Source organism: Marmota flaviventris, chromosome 8 (genome assembly GCF_047511675.1).
Source record: "Marmota flaviventris isolate mMarFla1 chromosome 8, mMarFla1.hap1, whole genome shotgun sequence".
NCBI classification, from domain to species: Eukaryota; Metazoa; Chordata; class Mammalia; order Rodentia; family Sciuridae; genus Marmota; species Marmota flaviventris.
Window position 1 is genome coordinate 66,189,867 of NC_092505.1, and position 14,627 is coordinate 66,204,493.

Here is a 14,627-nt window from a genome sequence, read left to right on the forward strand (position 1 = left end):
TAACAATCAGCCTTTAACTAGCTAGTGATAACCACTTGAAAAATGAAGGCATAAATAGGATCAAAACACCATAAATAGAAGGTATTTTCTTTACCCTGATACTCAAACATGTGGCATATTAGGTTATTGGTTTTATCTTGTGTTATTGCTTTGGCTTTCTCACCAGTAGGTAATTTCAGGCATTATAAATCAAACCGTCATCTTTTCAGTGTTCTAGAATACATTCAGTAAGTAGGGATCATGATGATGAACACATCTCTAAATTCATCAAAAGGTTTTTCTCTACAGTTTTAAATCTCTCTCTCCTCGGTTAAAGAAATGACTATGTGAATATCTCCCCTTGTTCAAGGAGTTAATGCCAATTAACCGTTTACAGTTGGACTATTCAAATTTGACTCTTTTGCTCTATTTACCTTTCAATGAGACTTTAATTAGTGATATAATGGTGAAAAGTAGGCAAAATGACAAAAAAAAAAAAAGAGGAGGGGGGATAATTCCAACAGTTTCCTTGGCAGTTGATTAAACATTTCCATTTAGAAACAGAAGCCACATCCATGATGTTTTAACAAAGCATTATCCATCCAAAGTTTCTGTAAAGTCATTTTAGTTTCATGCAGAGTTTTCATGCCATTAGTATTTGGAGCAGCTTTAGATGTCTAGGTAAAAATGTTATTTCAGATTAATTCATCTCTTGGAAAATGTTCTCGTCATTTAATCTGCCATCATAATCATGGCAGATTATGCGTAGTTATATTCTAAAGCCACATATCACTTAGCCAAGGGAAGTTGCAAAATATAAAAGCACACCACGAGAGCAGACACAATATCATTAATAATACTGATTAATGCATAAAGGATAAAATGAAGCCAGTGAATTCCTAAGTGTGGAGCTCGTGCTTTTTGTTGTAAAGAAAGACAAATAATTCATTACTCATATATTTACCTTTTACACTTGAACTTTTGGAATTACTAATTGCGCCTTTTAAATTGTTTCCAAGTATTCATTATAACAAGGAGGACAAAAAAAAAAAACAATAACAGAAATTATTAAAAAGGTTACACATGTGGGTTTCCTTATGATTTTAAAAGAGTCTGTGGCATTGAAAATTCACATCAGCACCAACTACATGGAAGACATTTCCTTGTTTTAATATGAAAAACATATCCCTAAAAGTCGGCCATGAAATTTAAAACATGCCAGAATTATTTCCCTGGCAATGACTGTGCCAAGACCTCCCACTGTCCTTCGGTTTCCTGTAAAGAGGAAAAGCCAGGGGGAGTCACCTTGTGGCAAAGCAGAAAGAGGGTCTGTTTCTTCTTAAAGCAGCTATATGTCCCTCCCTTAGCTCTTCCAGGGTTGTGGTTTTCATTGTAGTTTTTTTTCATAAGTATCACAGAATAAGAAAGCAAAGTTATAATTTTCAGGTGAGAGAGTAACCAGTAAACTACAAGGACTTGAATCTTTCAGATGGTGCATGAGGGACAGTTATAACCTAGTGCACAGTGTTCTATAGACTGTGAACACAGAATCCCCAGATCAACTTGATATTCACCGAGGTTTAACTGTTTGAAAGAATCTTCTAGTCATCCAGGGGGCAGGATAAGCCACTTCTATTTTCATTGCAGCTTAAATGGAAAACCCTATGGCTAATGAGTCTATGTTTTCCCAGAACAGGATTTTCATTTGCCTTACATCCAACATGAGCAGGGATGTCCCCCTTACGGAGCTACACATTTCTGCCAACTGGCAGCACTTCACTGGTAACAGTGAACCCAACTGTCACTTGGCTTGACCTCTTCCTTATTGAACAAGTTTTTAAAAAAGTTTTACCTACCATTATAAATAAGGGCCAGGACCTCTCTTCTGGGATCCTAGAATTGTACTTGTATGATCATGAAGAGCTGGTCTGGGAATTCAGGCTCTGGCCCAGCCATGCAAAAGCATTGGTCCTTTCCAGAAAGGAAACCTCATAGAAAAGCTTAGGGCTGAAGGAGGGTAATTGGTAGGAGCCCAGGAGGCACCACTAGTGCAGAAAGGAGCTCTGGGATAGCCATAAACTGGGCTAAGCATCCACCAAGTTAGCTCTGTCAGGGAGGACAGGAATGTCCTGCTAACCACAGGATCCCCATTTATTTAATACATGACTGTTATTTTAAAAAGTCATTGAATGGTGTTTTTATTTAGCTGTAAATTCCTTATATTAGTGGCCAGATATGGGAGTGGAATACTTCTACTTTTGGGGGCAGGACAACAGAATTAGGATGGGAAAAATGAGACTTGTCATTTTTCCAACCCATGTCTACTTGGATTTTGTTTTTATTTTTTGATTATATAAGCAAGAATAACATTCAGCAACAACTAAGAAGGAAAAAGGGCCTTGAAAATTCCCTAAATTCTTGCCATCCAGACAAATATAGTGCTTAAAGGGGGTTTATAAAGTGAGAACTGGTAATATCTGAGGCTTGTCTCATAGCATACACTAGGAAACAAAACAACTCTGCTCTCTTCCTTGCCCAAGAAAGCCAACAAATTGGATGTGTTGGGTCCATTCATTATCATTATCATTATTGTTAATGCCAGTCTGTATGAATTCTGGATAAGTGGACCCAAGGGCCTTTTGGAGTTAGCCATGTGAGATATAGAGTCTTGCCAATATATTCAAAATGTGTGCTACAAACTTTTACATGGTTATCTAGGTCTTCACATGAAAAATGAAGTGATCTAAAATTGTAGAATGAGTCAGATTTCCAACACTTCAGCCTCTCATAGCTCACCTGCTAAGGAATTGATTCTTCCTAATGACAGTCCACAGCCAGAAGAAGATACAGGACAAGTCAGGAATGGATGAGGAGAAGGATGGAGAAAGGGAAAAAGATATAAGATCAAAAGGATGACAAGGCAACAGAAAAAATATCCAACACTTCCCACATGCAGTCTCTGATGGTGTTAGTAACAATACCTGAGCAACACAGGATGATGTTTACATTTCTAGATTAAATCTAATTTTACAGTGAAAACCCAAGAAGTTAAAAAAATTCTTAAGATACATGCATAGTTAGTAAAAAAGCAATTTTAGAGGGAAAAAAAATTTTACCCTTACACATCAACCAGAAAATAGGAAGAGCAAGAATAAGTTATATTTACAAAACAACTCTTTTCCCCCCCAAGCAGACAATAGCAAGTAGTTTTTAAGAGAGAGTTTTGAAAAATGTCATTCAACAATCTGAAGCAGTCCATCAAGCTTTAATGACAAGTCTTCTAACATCTTACATCTTCCTAATTCCCCTCTGTAATAGCCAGTTTGCTTATTCAAGTCAGTCATGTAAGCTACCCCAGTCTCTACCAAGTCTTCTTTAAAACAGGCTTAAGTGGAATGAATGAGTAGGAGCTTCGTAAATCCTTCTGTCCCACCCCTCACAGCCTGCCTGATTTATTTTTACCTGGTCTTTATAAAGGAGATACAGCATATTTTAAGCTTAGCTTATATACATCACAATGCTCACTCTTCTCTTTATATAGATCCTGAGCCTTACAAATCAGTGGTCCCACAGCGCCCATATTTCCTGCATGGTCTGACCTTATGATAAAAGGCCAAGACCAAGAGGGTCATGCAGCTGCCTGTGAATGGACAGCAGCTGCCCCCAGCATTATGTTTTTGTGCAAATATGCAACTTTTTTTCTCTATTGTGTCAAAGGAATAATCATTAGCCTAAAAATCCACCATTGTAGAATTTAAAATCCACTCATTTCTTAACGATGACTTGACAATGACCTTTCTATATTTGCTGGAAACAAAAACAGCACACAAGGAAGTTATCATACCTTTCTTGGACTTTCCTGTATTTAATAAAAACAAAAGGACAAAGATTTCATTCATTCTAAAGCTTACAAAGGAACAATTGATAAGTTGTGCAAAAACCAAAGACCATTACAACCTCAGGAGTTGGGTTCCTCAGCTCTCAGCTTTTAACTTTGTTTTCAAGATCTTTGTGGGAGTCCCACTGTCAGGGCCTTGAAAATGATACTGATGTGGGAAGGCTTATACTTACACCATCGTCCTTGATGCATCCATTATGAATAGCAGCAAAAAAATGGTGCACTTAAGTTAATTGTGTAGGTAAAAAACAAATGATAAAGTCTACTAAATTTCAGTTAATCCAAAGGTGTTAGGTACAGTTGTTTATCAAAACCCTAGAGTTTGAATTGCATTTGCTATTTTAACAAAACCAATAGATACCAGACATATCAACCTTTCCTGAATCTATGGCCTGTATTAACTCTTAAATCTAAATGAATACAGGATTCATTCCTCCTGGTCTCTGTGAGCCACCTGTATGGGCTCTGCTGCCACTTTTACCATGGTAGTGGCTGTAAGAACTACCATCTCTGACCCACTTCTCTAGGTGGGGGAACCTGACCCTGAACTCACAGGACATATCTCCTGGATCGACACAGGTACAATGGTATACTATTTCCTCAGAAGCTGCCCTATCCTTGCACACACTCTTTCAGCAGAACCCCATTTCAGAGCTGCAGCAAAGACTGACGCTGCTGTCTTCTCAGGTACACAAAGACATTATCAGTGAAAGAGAAGCTCACAAAAGATAAATCAAACACAGAAGATTTTGCAGGTCGCACATCCATCATATGACATAAGAAAATTGGCTCAGTTTTCCTTTATGAAACTATCATGAGGAGTCCCATTTGTTGAGGGAGAACAGAGATTAGAAAACAAAGTTGAAGCATTCCTTCAGTTTCATAGTATTTTAACAAGAATCTGCAGACATGATAATGTTAATAGCTCTTCACAGAATTAAATCATTTGTGATCCCACCCTCCATCCTTAGTGCTCAATCTTTCCTTAAATCACTCTAATACAAAAAGCACATGAACATGTGAATGGTTTTAGTTGGTGTCATGGCCAAACCAAGCTTTGACATTTTCAGCCAGTGGAAAAAATACATTTAAAAAGAAGTTTATTAATAGTACAGAAAAATACTTCAACAGAAAATAGACTTGACCCACAGGTTAACAATGATACATGAGAGCTGAAATAGAAAGAGTCATTTATGTTTATTATTTATGAATGTTAAGAGATATTTTAGCTTATGAAGAATTATATAAAAAATAGAGAAGGTCAATCAAGTGTATTTTATTTAAATATCACCAGTGTAAACATTTCTGATACATATCAACCTTTCCTGAATCTATGGCCTCTTAAATAACTTCTAGTGTGAAGCACTAGTAATAATTTGAAAGCCTTGTTCAAATATATATATGTCATATAAACATATACATACATAATCACATGTATTTATAAACTTATTTACATATATGATTACACACTTTTATATATATATACACTTTTTCTCTGCTGGTGGGAAATCAGTGATTATCCCTCAGCACCACAAGCAGAGTGGCCAAGCAGTCAAAGTTGAATTTCAGGGGCTGGGGTTGTGGCTCAGTGGTAGAGTGCTTGCCTAGCATGTGTGAGACACTCAGCACCATAAATAAATAAATAAATAAATAGGTCCATTGAAAACTAAAAAAAAAAAAATAAGAATTAAATTTCAGCCTGTTCAGAGGGAGTGGTTTCAATCCCATCAATGCCTGAATGTGTGTGGAGCCAACACCTGCCATCCCGCCAGCTTTTCCATGTACATCCTGGTCATACTGTCAGGATGTACTGCATTGACCGCATATTGCTGAAGTCATCTGTTTTGTGCCTTCTCCCTCACTAGACTATGCATTTTAAGGCAAGGATGGTCATTTATTTGCATTCTCGGTACCTAGAATTCTTCTGCTCAAATGTTAAGACCATTATAAATCTATCTCAAGGAGAAGCTCACTTCTGGAACTATGTTAGAGTAATTCTTCCAGCTTCATGAAGACTATTTTAGACTCTCATAAACACACAATAATACAAAGAAATATTACAAAGAAAATATGGGAAGAATCAAAGTCCATCTAAAACAGAGTGACTACATGGTATAAGAGCTTGAGCCTACATTAAAGGCCCAGTGAAATTCTGCTGTGGGCCACCAGTGATCTATGTATGTGTCAACTCAGTGACTTCAGCTCAAGGCTCATTCAACATAGTGGCTCAGCCACAAACCAGGAGAGTGGTCTTGGTTAAGCACCCTGATCATCTCCCTGGATCTCAGTGGTTTCTCTTTTCTTTCTACCAATCAAATGAGAAGGTTAGTAATTCTCTAGGGGTCTTCCTGGTTGGAGAGTTCTATTGAATTTATGAAGTACAATGAATATGTTTAAAATGGATCAGCTTTATGCATAAATAGGAAAAATCATCTTGATGCAATGAGAATATACATATATCCCTCCTCCAAAGTGAAACATTGAAGAGTTATGTAATTCTTCCCTGAGGAATTCTAATTCTAACGTGGTATTTGATTTAAAAGACACTTACCTCTGAGCATCCTCCGAGATTCTGAGTCTTTGGTCATGGTTGCCAGCGAGTGAGGGAGCACACTGCCACAGCTGTTGCTCTGTCCCAGAGGCAGGTGAGCCTGTGGGAACCAGGAGGGTACACTTCAACCAAAATGCACACCAAATGGTTCTTCAGGAAATGGCCACATCCCTGTTTCCATAGCTCCTGTCTAAATGTGGAGGGCAGAGAGGGTAGGCTCTTATGTCCTGTTTATTGATGCTAACTGGTACAGGTCAGCTGCTGTCCCTCCCAAGAAGCTCCATGGCAGTCTCAACATCACAGCATTTCCTCTGATGGCAGCAATTCCACGAGTGAAGACAGTGGGGAGAAGACACTGTCTGCAAGTTCTTCATGCATAAGGAGCAGAGGGCAGATGCAGGGGCAGGAATGCATGCACATCATGCACAAGGACAGGGAAGATTTACATTTGTTCTAAATGTACCAATTTCCATCTGCCTTTATTATATGTAGGTTGAAAACTGGAGAAACCTACTGATACTTCACTGGTTTTAGCATTCTCTTTAAAGAGCAAACTCCTTTATGTAAATAACATACATCTGAGATACCAATTTATAAAATAAATCAAAACACAGATAGTCTGCTTAAGGGCAGGAGAAGGGTCCAAAGTCTTTTCCACTAAGGAAGCCCTTCTCATTTGTCACTTCTTCTGTTTCTTCAATGACCCCTTGGACACATCAGCAGTATGAGAGGGAGGGTACAGGTGTCAGAACAAACAGGTTCACATTCTGGCTCCACAAAGTAAGTCACTTAGCTTCATTACACTTCAAGTTATCCATACATACAACTAGAATAATAATTAATAAGAACCCCTTTATATAGTATATTGCTGGGTTTTAAAATAAGACAGTTGACAAAAATAAGTTAACCCCAGGGTCAGGAACTTAGAAATAACCCAATAAATATTTGGTGCTATTATTCCTGAAACCCAGAGCTTCTCATTACTAGATCTGGGATGCAGATTTGAGTGTCCATCACGGGAGTAGAAGTGAGCCACACCACCTGTACTGTGGTGACAGAGAAGATCCTGGACCATGTTCTTTTACCCTAGAAAGTACAATTTCAAATATCCTCTGAACAGGATAGAAAAGCTGATTTAGTGGTGATGTCTGCTGAACAAGCACATTTAATGGTTTATTATTTAGCACTGTTCTTAAAGGCCTTTGAACATCAGTGAATATAAGGAGAAGACTCACGGATTGTGAAGCCCGTGGCTCTTCCGTGTCCTACCTTTGGGGTGGAGCTTCTCCCCATTGTAGCACTGCTGAAATGTGGGGAGATGGAAGGTGTGGTTTTCTTTCGAGGCAAAGTGTCACTCAGATAGAGGCCTTCTTTATGTTGTTTTTTCCTCTCTTCCAGACTTCTAAAGTGCTTTAAATGCAAATGTAAAGCAAAATAGCAAAACTTGACTAACTGAAACAGATCACTAAAAAAATGAAGAATTATGCATTTAAAAAGAAGTTTTGGAATTTAACACAGATTTTTTTTTTTTAATTATTGAACTTATCCTTGTGTTCATTAACAGATTTGGGATAACGTTTGATAAGACAATAAACACTGGAAGAATTTGTAACTGAACCTAGAACATATTTTATAAATCCACGTTTTACTTCTATAGTGCTTGCTACTTTGAGGCCTCAGGACAAGTTATGAATTATTATGATGGCCACCACTTGGATGGCAGGGACAGCCAGTGGCCAGAGCAAGTAAGCAGTTTCTTCCCTGGTCTGTTCAGATGGGTCTATGTGATGGACAGATCCCAAAGTGAGGGGGACAAGAAAGGGGAAGAGGAGGAGGATAAAGAGAAAGAATGAACAATTGGAAGGTGTTTGAAAGTGGTAATAATTTCAGTCACATAAACACACTCTAAATCCATATAAAGATCCATAAAGGTTTCTTCTACGTTATTCTTATATTTTAAAAGATCTTGGCCAAAGAGATCTTACAGTAGTAATCCTGCATAATTAAAAATCCTACAGTAACTCCTTCCTTTCCCCCCACCCTTCTTTCTTTTCCCCTAGATTTCTAAGGCAAGACTGTGTCAATTTGAAATTTATCCAAATTTTTCTTGGCCTCCTCCCCCAGATGTCTTCAATAGTAACGTGATTTCTTAATTAAAGTTTCTTTAGGTTTGATCATTTTAATACTGTGTTCAAGCTTTTGAAATATATAAAAATGAATGAATGCCAATTATGACAAATTTTAACTTTACAATTATCTATTTATAGTTGCTAAAATCTACTAAGAGTGTACTGTGTGCCAGGTTAACTGCTCTACATGCCTTATCTCATTCAACTCATAACATTCCTGTGAGGCAGATTCTGCATACTTGTTTTACAAATGAAGAATTTGGGAGGCAGAGAGGTTCAGTAAACTTGCCCAAGGTCACATAGCTGAAAAGTGGCAGAGCTAGAATTCATGGCCAGGTAGTTCACATTTTAATAATAAAACTTCATGGTTTGGTTAATGCATGCTCTACATTTTTGTTAGATGACATCAGAACACTTCAATCTTTTTTTCTGCTATGACCAAATGTCACAAATGCCAAAATTCAAAACTTCTCGATATCTCATAATGGTAGCTTAGTAAAATAATAAATAGGTAACAAAAGCCCTTGAAAACATAATCTAACTGATATTTGGCAGAAAACAACAGGTTTGAAAACTGTGATTGTTTTGCTACCAGAGACGTCTTTTAACCTGAATGAAACTATTAATGCAATAAACATAACATCAAAATTGGAGGCATTTAGTTCTTCATTCTTTCTTCTACATATCACCTGTTTTGATCCACTCTTTTCATCAACTCTTTTTTATTATTTTTATTGGTGCATTATAATTATATATAATAATGGGATTCATTATGCTATATTCGTACATGCACATAACATAATTTGATCAATCTCTTTCCTGGTACCTTCCGTTTCCTTCTCTCCTCCCTCTCCCAGATCTGCTTGCTCTGCTCTACTGACTTCCCTTCTATTATTGGTGAAATGATTTCTCTCATATTAGAGAAAGAGGGGGCTGGGAGGGAGGGAGAGAAAGAAGGAGGGAGGGGGAGAGAGAGAGGGAAGAGAAAAGAGAATTTATTTAAAAAAGGAGGGGGACCTCATTAAAATACAAGGGAGATGAAGAGAGTAGAGGAAGGGGGTCTAGAAGGAGGGAGAAGGGAGAGCATGGGGAAGTCTTGGGGAACAAATCTACCAAATTATGCTGTGCCCACATATCAACACACTACAATGAATCCCATGTCTACATATAATTATAATGCATCAGTTCTTTTTTATATCAATTTAGGAGACAGTACCCTGAAGGAAGTGAGGCAATACAGGATACAATCTGTAACAAATGCTGATAGTAAAAGAATGTAAGGAAATGTAAGGACTTGGCATAACAAACCAGGGCTCCTATACTTTGAGGAACTAATGATTAAACAGTTGAGATGGAGTCTTGAAATAGATTTTTTAAAAAATAACTAAGAATTAATTTACATGTACACATACTAAAATGAATGCAATATAATAATGAATTGTTTATTTAAAAATATGCTCAATAAAAACTGGGTTTTCTATGGACCAAATGCTCTATTGTGATGTGACCTTGGACAAGATGCTTAGCTATTTAAGCCTCAATTTCCTAAATTCAAGACAGATATAAATCTTATTTCAATGCATTGTTAGAAGGCTCAAGAGATATTTATAAAGTGCTTAGCAAATTTTGGTACATAGCAAGGGAATGAATTCTATATGGTTTCAATAATACATACTAAAAACATTTGGTGTTGGCAACACAACTATTATATGATGGATTTTATGGAAATACCTATTAGCATCTTGAGAAAGACTTAGAAAAGTTGTAATATTTTGTAATGGGAAATGAAACATAAAGATGTAAAATTTGCCAGTTGTGGATGAATAAGATCTCAAAGCTTTATAATAATCCCAACACTCTTAGAACATACAAAAAAAAATCTAAGATAAAAGCAGAGAAGTATGAATCCTCTTCTGGAAAAGTTGAAGAAAGATTCCACATAAGTAACTTTGTCATCAAGGTAAAATTCCCACACCCTAAATACTAGTCCCTAATTACCTGTGGTTCCTGTTGCTGTTGCCTTCTGTGTTTCTTAGCTGGTAGAGGAGGAGGTGTGTCATTTAAAGGGAAAGGATCAACAGGTGGAGCCATGACTTCGGGCCAAGGGGTTGATGAAGGTTGAATGACAGGATGAGGAGAAAGAGTGGAAGGAAACATAAATCCAGAACAGACAGGTGGTCTTTGCTTTATAGGAGAAAGAAAATGTATACATGTGTCCACATGAAATGAAAGGAAAAAGACAAAGAAATGAAATTGATGATCTGTTCTATTTTGTTATAAGTTAATCAAGAAGTCACAAATGATGGACAGACTCTTTCAATTCAGAGTCTTGTTAAAAATCCCACACTACAAACAAGCATCTTGAATCCTTAGAGGGCATTGTAGTTTACTATTATGGGACACTCCCAAGAATGCTTTAAAAACGTATAACATTAAAAAATATTCAGATTGCAAAACAAAATAAAAAACAGAGTCAAACTGAAAAGGTGATTCAAACCAACAATTGTAGAACGACTTCTTAGTTTCTAAGAATACTAGACTGGGTTAGAGTGCTAAAGCATTGAGCTCATTTGTTTGACATTACTTCTTCTAGTCCCCCCGCCCCCCTGTACCTCATATTTCATGGTATCTAGCATTTTCTGTAGTGTACTTATAAAATCAGTACATTTTATAAACTTAACATCGCTCTGGCCCTCTGATCAAATAGACATGTATCTGTCACACATAATTTCATTTTGCTTATTCTCAGTTAACCGTGGGTTAATTTTTGACATGAGGAAAAGCAGTGAATGAATGAAATGTCATGCCAACACACCTCCGTACTCTGTGGCTGGCTCACCGGCACAGCTGAGGCGGGCTCAGTGACAACAGCATCAGCATCAGCAGGGAACTGAGTGGAAGGGGACAGATTCGTGGAATTGCCACATGGCTCATTAATTTCACTTACACTGAGATAGCCCTAAAAGGAGGAATTCAGAAGTTAGACACACAGAAAGCAAAAGCTGAGGCATGCGAGAGTATTAATGTTCCCAGTACAATGGAGTTAGCTGAGAGCGGCACAGCCAGCTATCTGGGTATGATCAAATGTTTCATCAAGGAAATAATCAGCAATTAAAATGGATTTATGGTGTTTTAATCTTGACAAATGGCATTGCAAACATTAAACAGAAATTTTCGGGTGAAATCAGAATGACTATATTATCAATAACCCAACACCTTCGAATTCAAAATATCCAGAGGCATCAGGATTCATTCTGTGGATGGAATGAGGTTGTCACTACACATACATTGAAAGAATCACACATCAAAAAATCTGAGGTACAAAATTGACAATGCAATCACTCACTGCCTGATTCAAGAGCCTTTTCCACAAATCTTCACTCTTACTATTGAACCTGCTTAGTTCCTGATGAGCCTGCTGTTTCCTGATGAGTTAGAGGGTCAATAAAAGTGGGCTGAGGGATACTGGGTTTACACTAAGAAAAGACTTATAAAACAGTAATTCATTTGTAATGGAATTTAACTTTTGAGCATCTCAATCACATGAGAATAAAAAGGACACTATCTTCTCATTCAAGTGAATACAGATACACACGGACACACAAACACACACATACAACTCTAAGGTAGAGTTGCAACCGGAGGGTGTTTCAATTCAAGGTAGTTTCTCCAGCTCTCAGTTCTATCCCTAGGACAGAGAATTTCCAGTTACTTTCAAACTCAATAATTCAGTTTTGATTCAACTGAAAATCAGTTGAAAAATCAGAACTCCTGAATTTTTATTTGTGGAAAAGGCACCTGTAAATTATCATGTAAAGGAATTACACAGAGCACTTATGATTTTTGCCATACCAATAAAACAATCTGAAAAAAAGAATAAAGCATAAAATAATACTCCTTTAAAAGCAAGTTAAATTTAACACTCAGTGTCTTCTATTAGCCCATCAATCATTTCAAAAAGTGACTCTAGAAAAGATATGGCATTGTGATGTGATGCTGTTGAAACGAAAAGTCCAGGAAGGAAATAAAAGTTTTTACTGAGAACTTATAGTTACAACAAAGTGGAAAAAAACTAGAATTGACTTTTTATAATTTGGATCTATCAAAGTCTTCCACTTCAGAAAGAGCCAGGTTGTAAGATTAAACAGAAGAAAGGAAGTAGTCAACAAAGTTGTCAAATTCCATTTTGCCTGTGATAATGAATCAAAAAGAAAATTAACAACATGGAGCTATTCTTCTGCTCAGTTGATAGAGTGTTTCAAAGCCAAGATACAATTCAATTCAATACAATTCATTGCTTCAAAAATGTATGCTGCTTGTCAAAAGCTCTTTTAAGGAGTTAGGTTATAAATATCACTTCTCAAAAGTAGGAAAAAGGAGAGGGGGGAGAGGGAGGGAGGGAGGGAGGGAGGGAGGGAGAGAGAATATGAGTATGAAAGAGAATGCAAAAAGACAGTAAAAAAATCAAAACAGAAGTCAAATTTGCTTAGTAGATAAAAGAGGAAACAGCTGCTCAATAAGCACTAGTGGCAGAGATGTCCCAAATAACCAAAAACCAAATGTATATTTGAAACCATGGTCTGCAGGAAAAAAAAAAAGACCAATTCATTAGTAGAAAAGGAAAAATTTTATTCTTCTATTGATAGATAAAGTATTGAACCTGCTTAATTCATTCGGATGCCACAGACCTTCAAACTCACAATGCCCAGGTCAAACTCCAAATCTTCCCTCCTAAACCTATGCTTTCTCCAGAATTTCCTCTTTCAGGAAAAGGTACTCACCATCGACCTCACTATTCAAGCTGCAATTGGCATCTCTCCTGACACTTCCCTTTATTTACTTCATCCATACACATAATCTATCAACAAGAACTTTCAGTTCTACCTCTAAATATATACTAAATCCAACTCATTTTCTCCACCTCTCTGCTGTTGCTCTAGTTAAAGCCCCACCATCTCCAGGCTACACAACTACAATCATCTTCACGCTAGCGTCCCTGCCTCTCCTCAACTCCTCATGATCCAGTATTCACTAGCAGCCCAGAGTGATCTTTAACATAATATCACCTCCCTTCTTAAAGCCACTTGAGGGGTTCCCATCACACCTAAGATAAGCTGCATTTCACCAACATGACTCATAAGGCCTGTTCCTAACCACCTCCTTGACATTATCTTATGCCACTACACTCCATTTACAAACCACCCTTTGTTCATCGAACCTGCCAGTTCCATGTTCTGAATAATGGAGAGAAACTGTAAAAATAATAGTCTGATGAAATGGTCATAGAAATATTTTTTTAAAAAATGCTTCTGAAGTACACCCTGAGTCACACTTTTATTGTGATGAGCAATTTACTTCATACACCTACAAAAAAAAAAAAAAATCTTTTGTCTAGAAACTCCTAACTCTGCTGTCTTTTGTTAAGTAACTTATAAACAAAAGCAAATTTTTTGGTTATGCAAAATTTTATGTAGAAGCTAACCTTTTCCTGAGCTTGTAAATGCAAATAAAAGAAAATGATTTCTTTCTCAGTCAGCATTATAATTTTCCAAATCAGAGCTAAAATATTCTACCCATGAGACAGTGTAGCTTTATAAGAGGACATTTGGGAAAGAGAAGTGTTGGGGACTAGGGAACAATAGATTTAGGATAAATACAGCCTACTATAAACAAAGGTTCCCAATTCAGGGGAGGAAGCAGCAAAAAACATGTGGTGGGGGAAAGAGCTCAAGAAAAGAAAGAAAGCAAACAATCTTCTTAAATGTTTGGGGACATTTTCTTGTATAAAACTACACAGAAAGAGAAGTAAAGAAAGGGGAAGGAAATTGAAAGGAGGAAAGAGAAGAAGGGAAGACTCATCTTGGTCTAGATCCTAAATATTTCAAAACTCCAAGTTACTCCACAATGTCAATTCCAAGCAAACTACACACACACACACACACACACACACACACACACATATGCTCACACATGCTCACACACGCTCACGCTCGTGCACAGTGAATTGGACATAAAGATTATCCCTGGAATTCTCAAAGCACAAATGATGAGAGGCAGGAAAACCATCCAA

The 14,627-nt window shown here is 37.2% G+C and overlaps 1 protein-coding gene across 20 annotated transcripts in view; it reads right to left on the bottom strand.

Annotated features, from left to right (window-relative positions):
- The window catches only part of Phldb2 (pleckstrin homology like domain family B member 2), a 95,500-nt gene that overhangs the window by 13,802 nt on the left and 67,071 nt on the right, over nt 1–14,627 (bottom strand). For 5 of the 20 annotated variants that reach the window (XM_071615362.1, XM_071615358.1, XM_071615351.1 and 2 more), the window contains 6 exons: nt 11,373–11,516; nt 10,556–10,741; nt 7,698–7,838; nt 6,429–6,528; nt 2,776–2,796; nt 944–979 (listed from right to left, as the gene is read on the bottom strand). In XM_071615362.1, coding sequence (XP_071471463.1) covers nt 944–979; nt 2,776–2,796; nt 6,429–6,528; nt 7,698–7,838; nt 10,556–10,741; nt 11,373–11,516 — 628 coding nt within the window. The remainder of the gene's footprint in view (nt 1–943; nt 980–2,775; nt 2,797–6,428; nt 6,529–7,697; nt 7,839–10,555; nt 10,742–11,372; nt 11,517–14,627) is intronic. The other 15 variants (XM_071615368.1, XM_071615367.1, XM_071615363.1 and 12 more) reach the window with 10 other exon arrangements.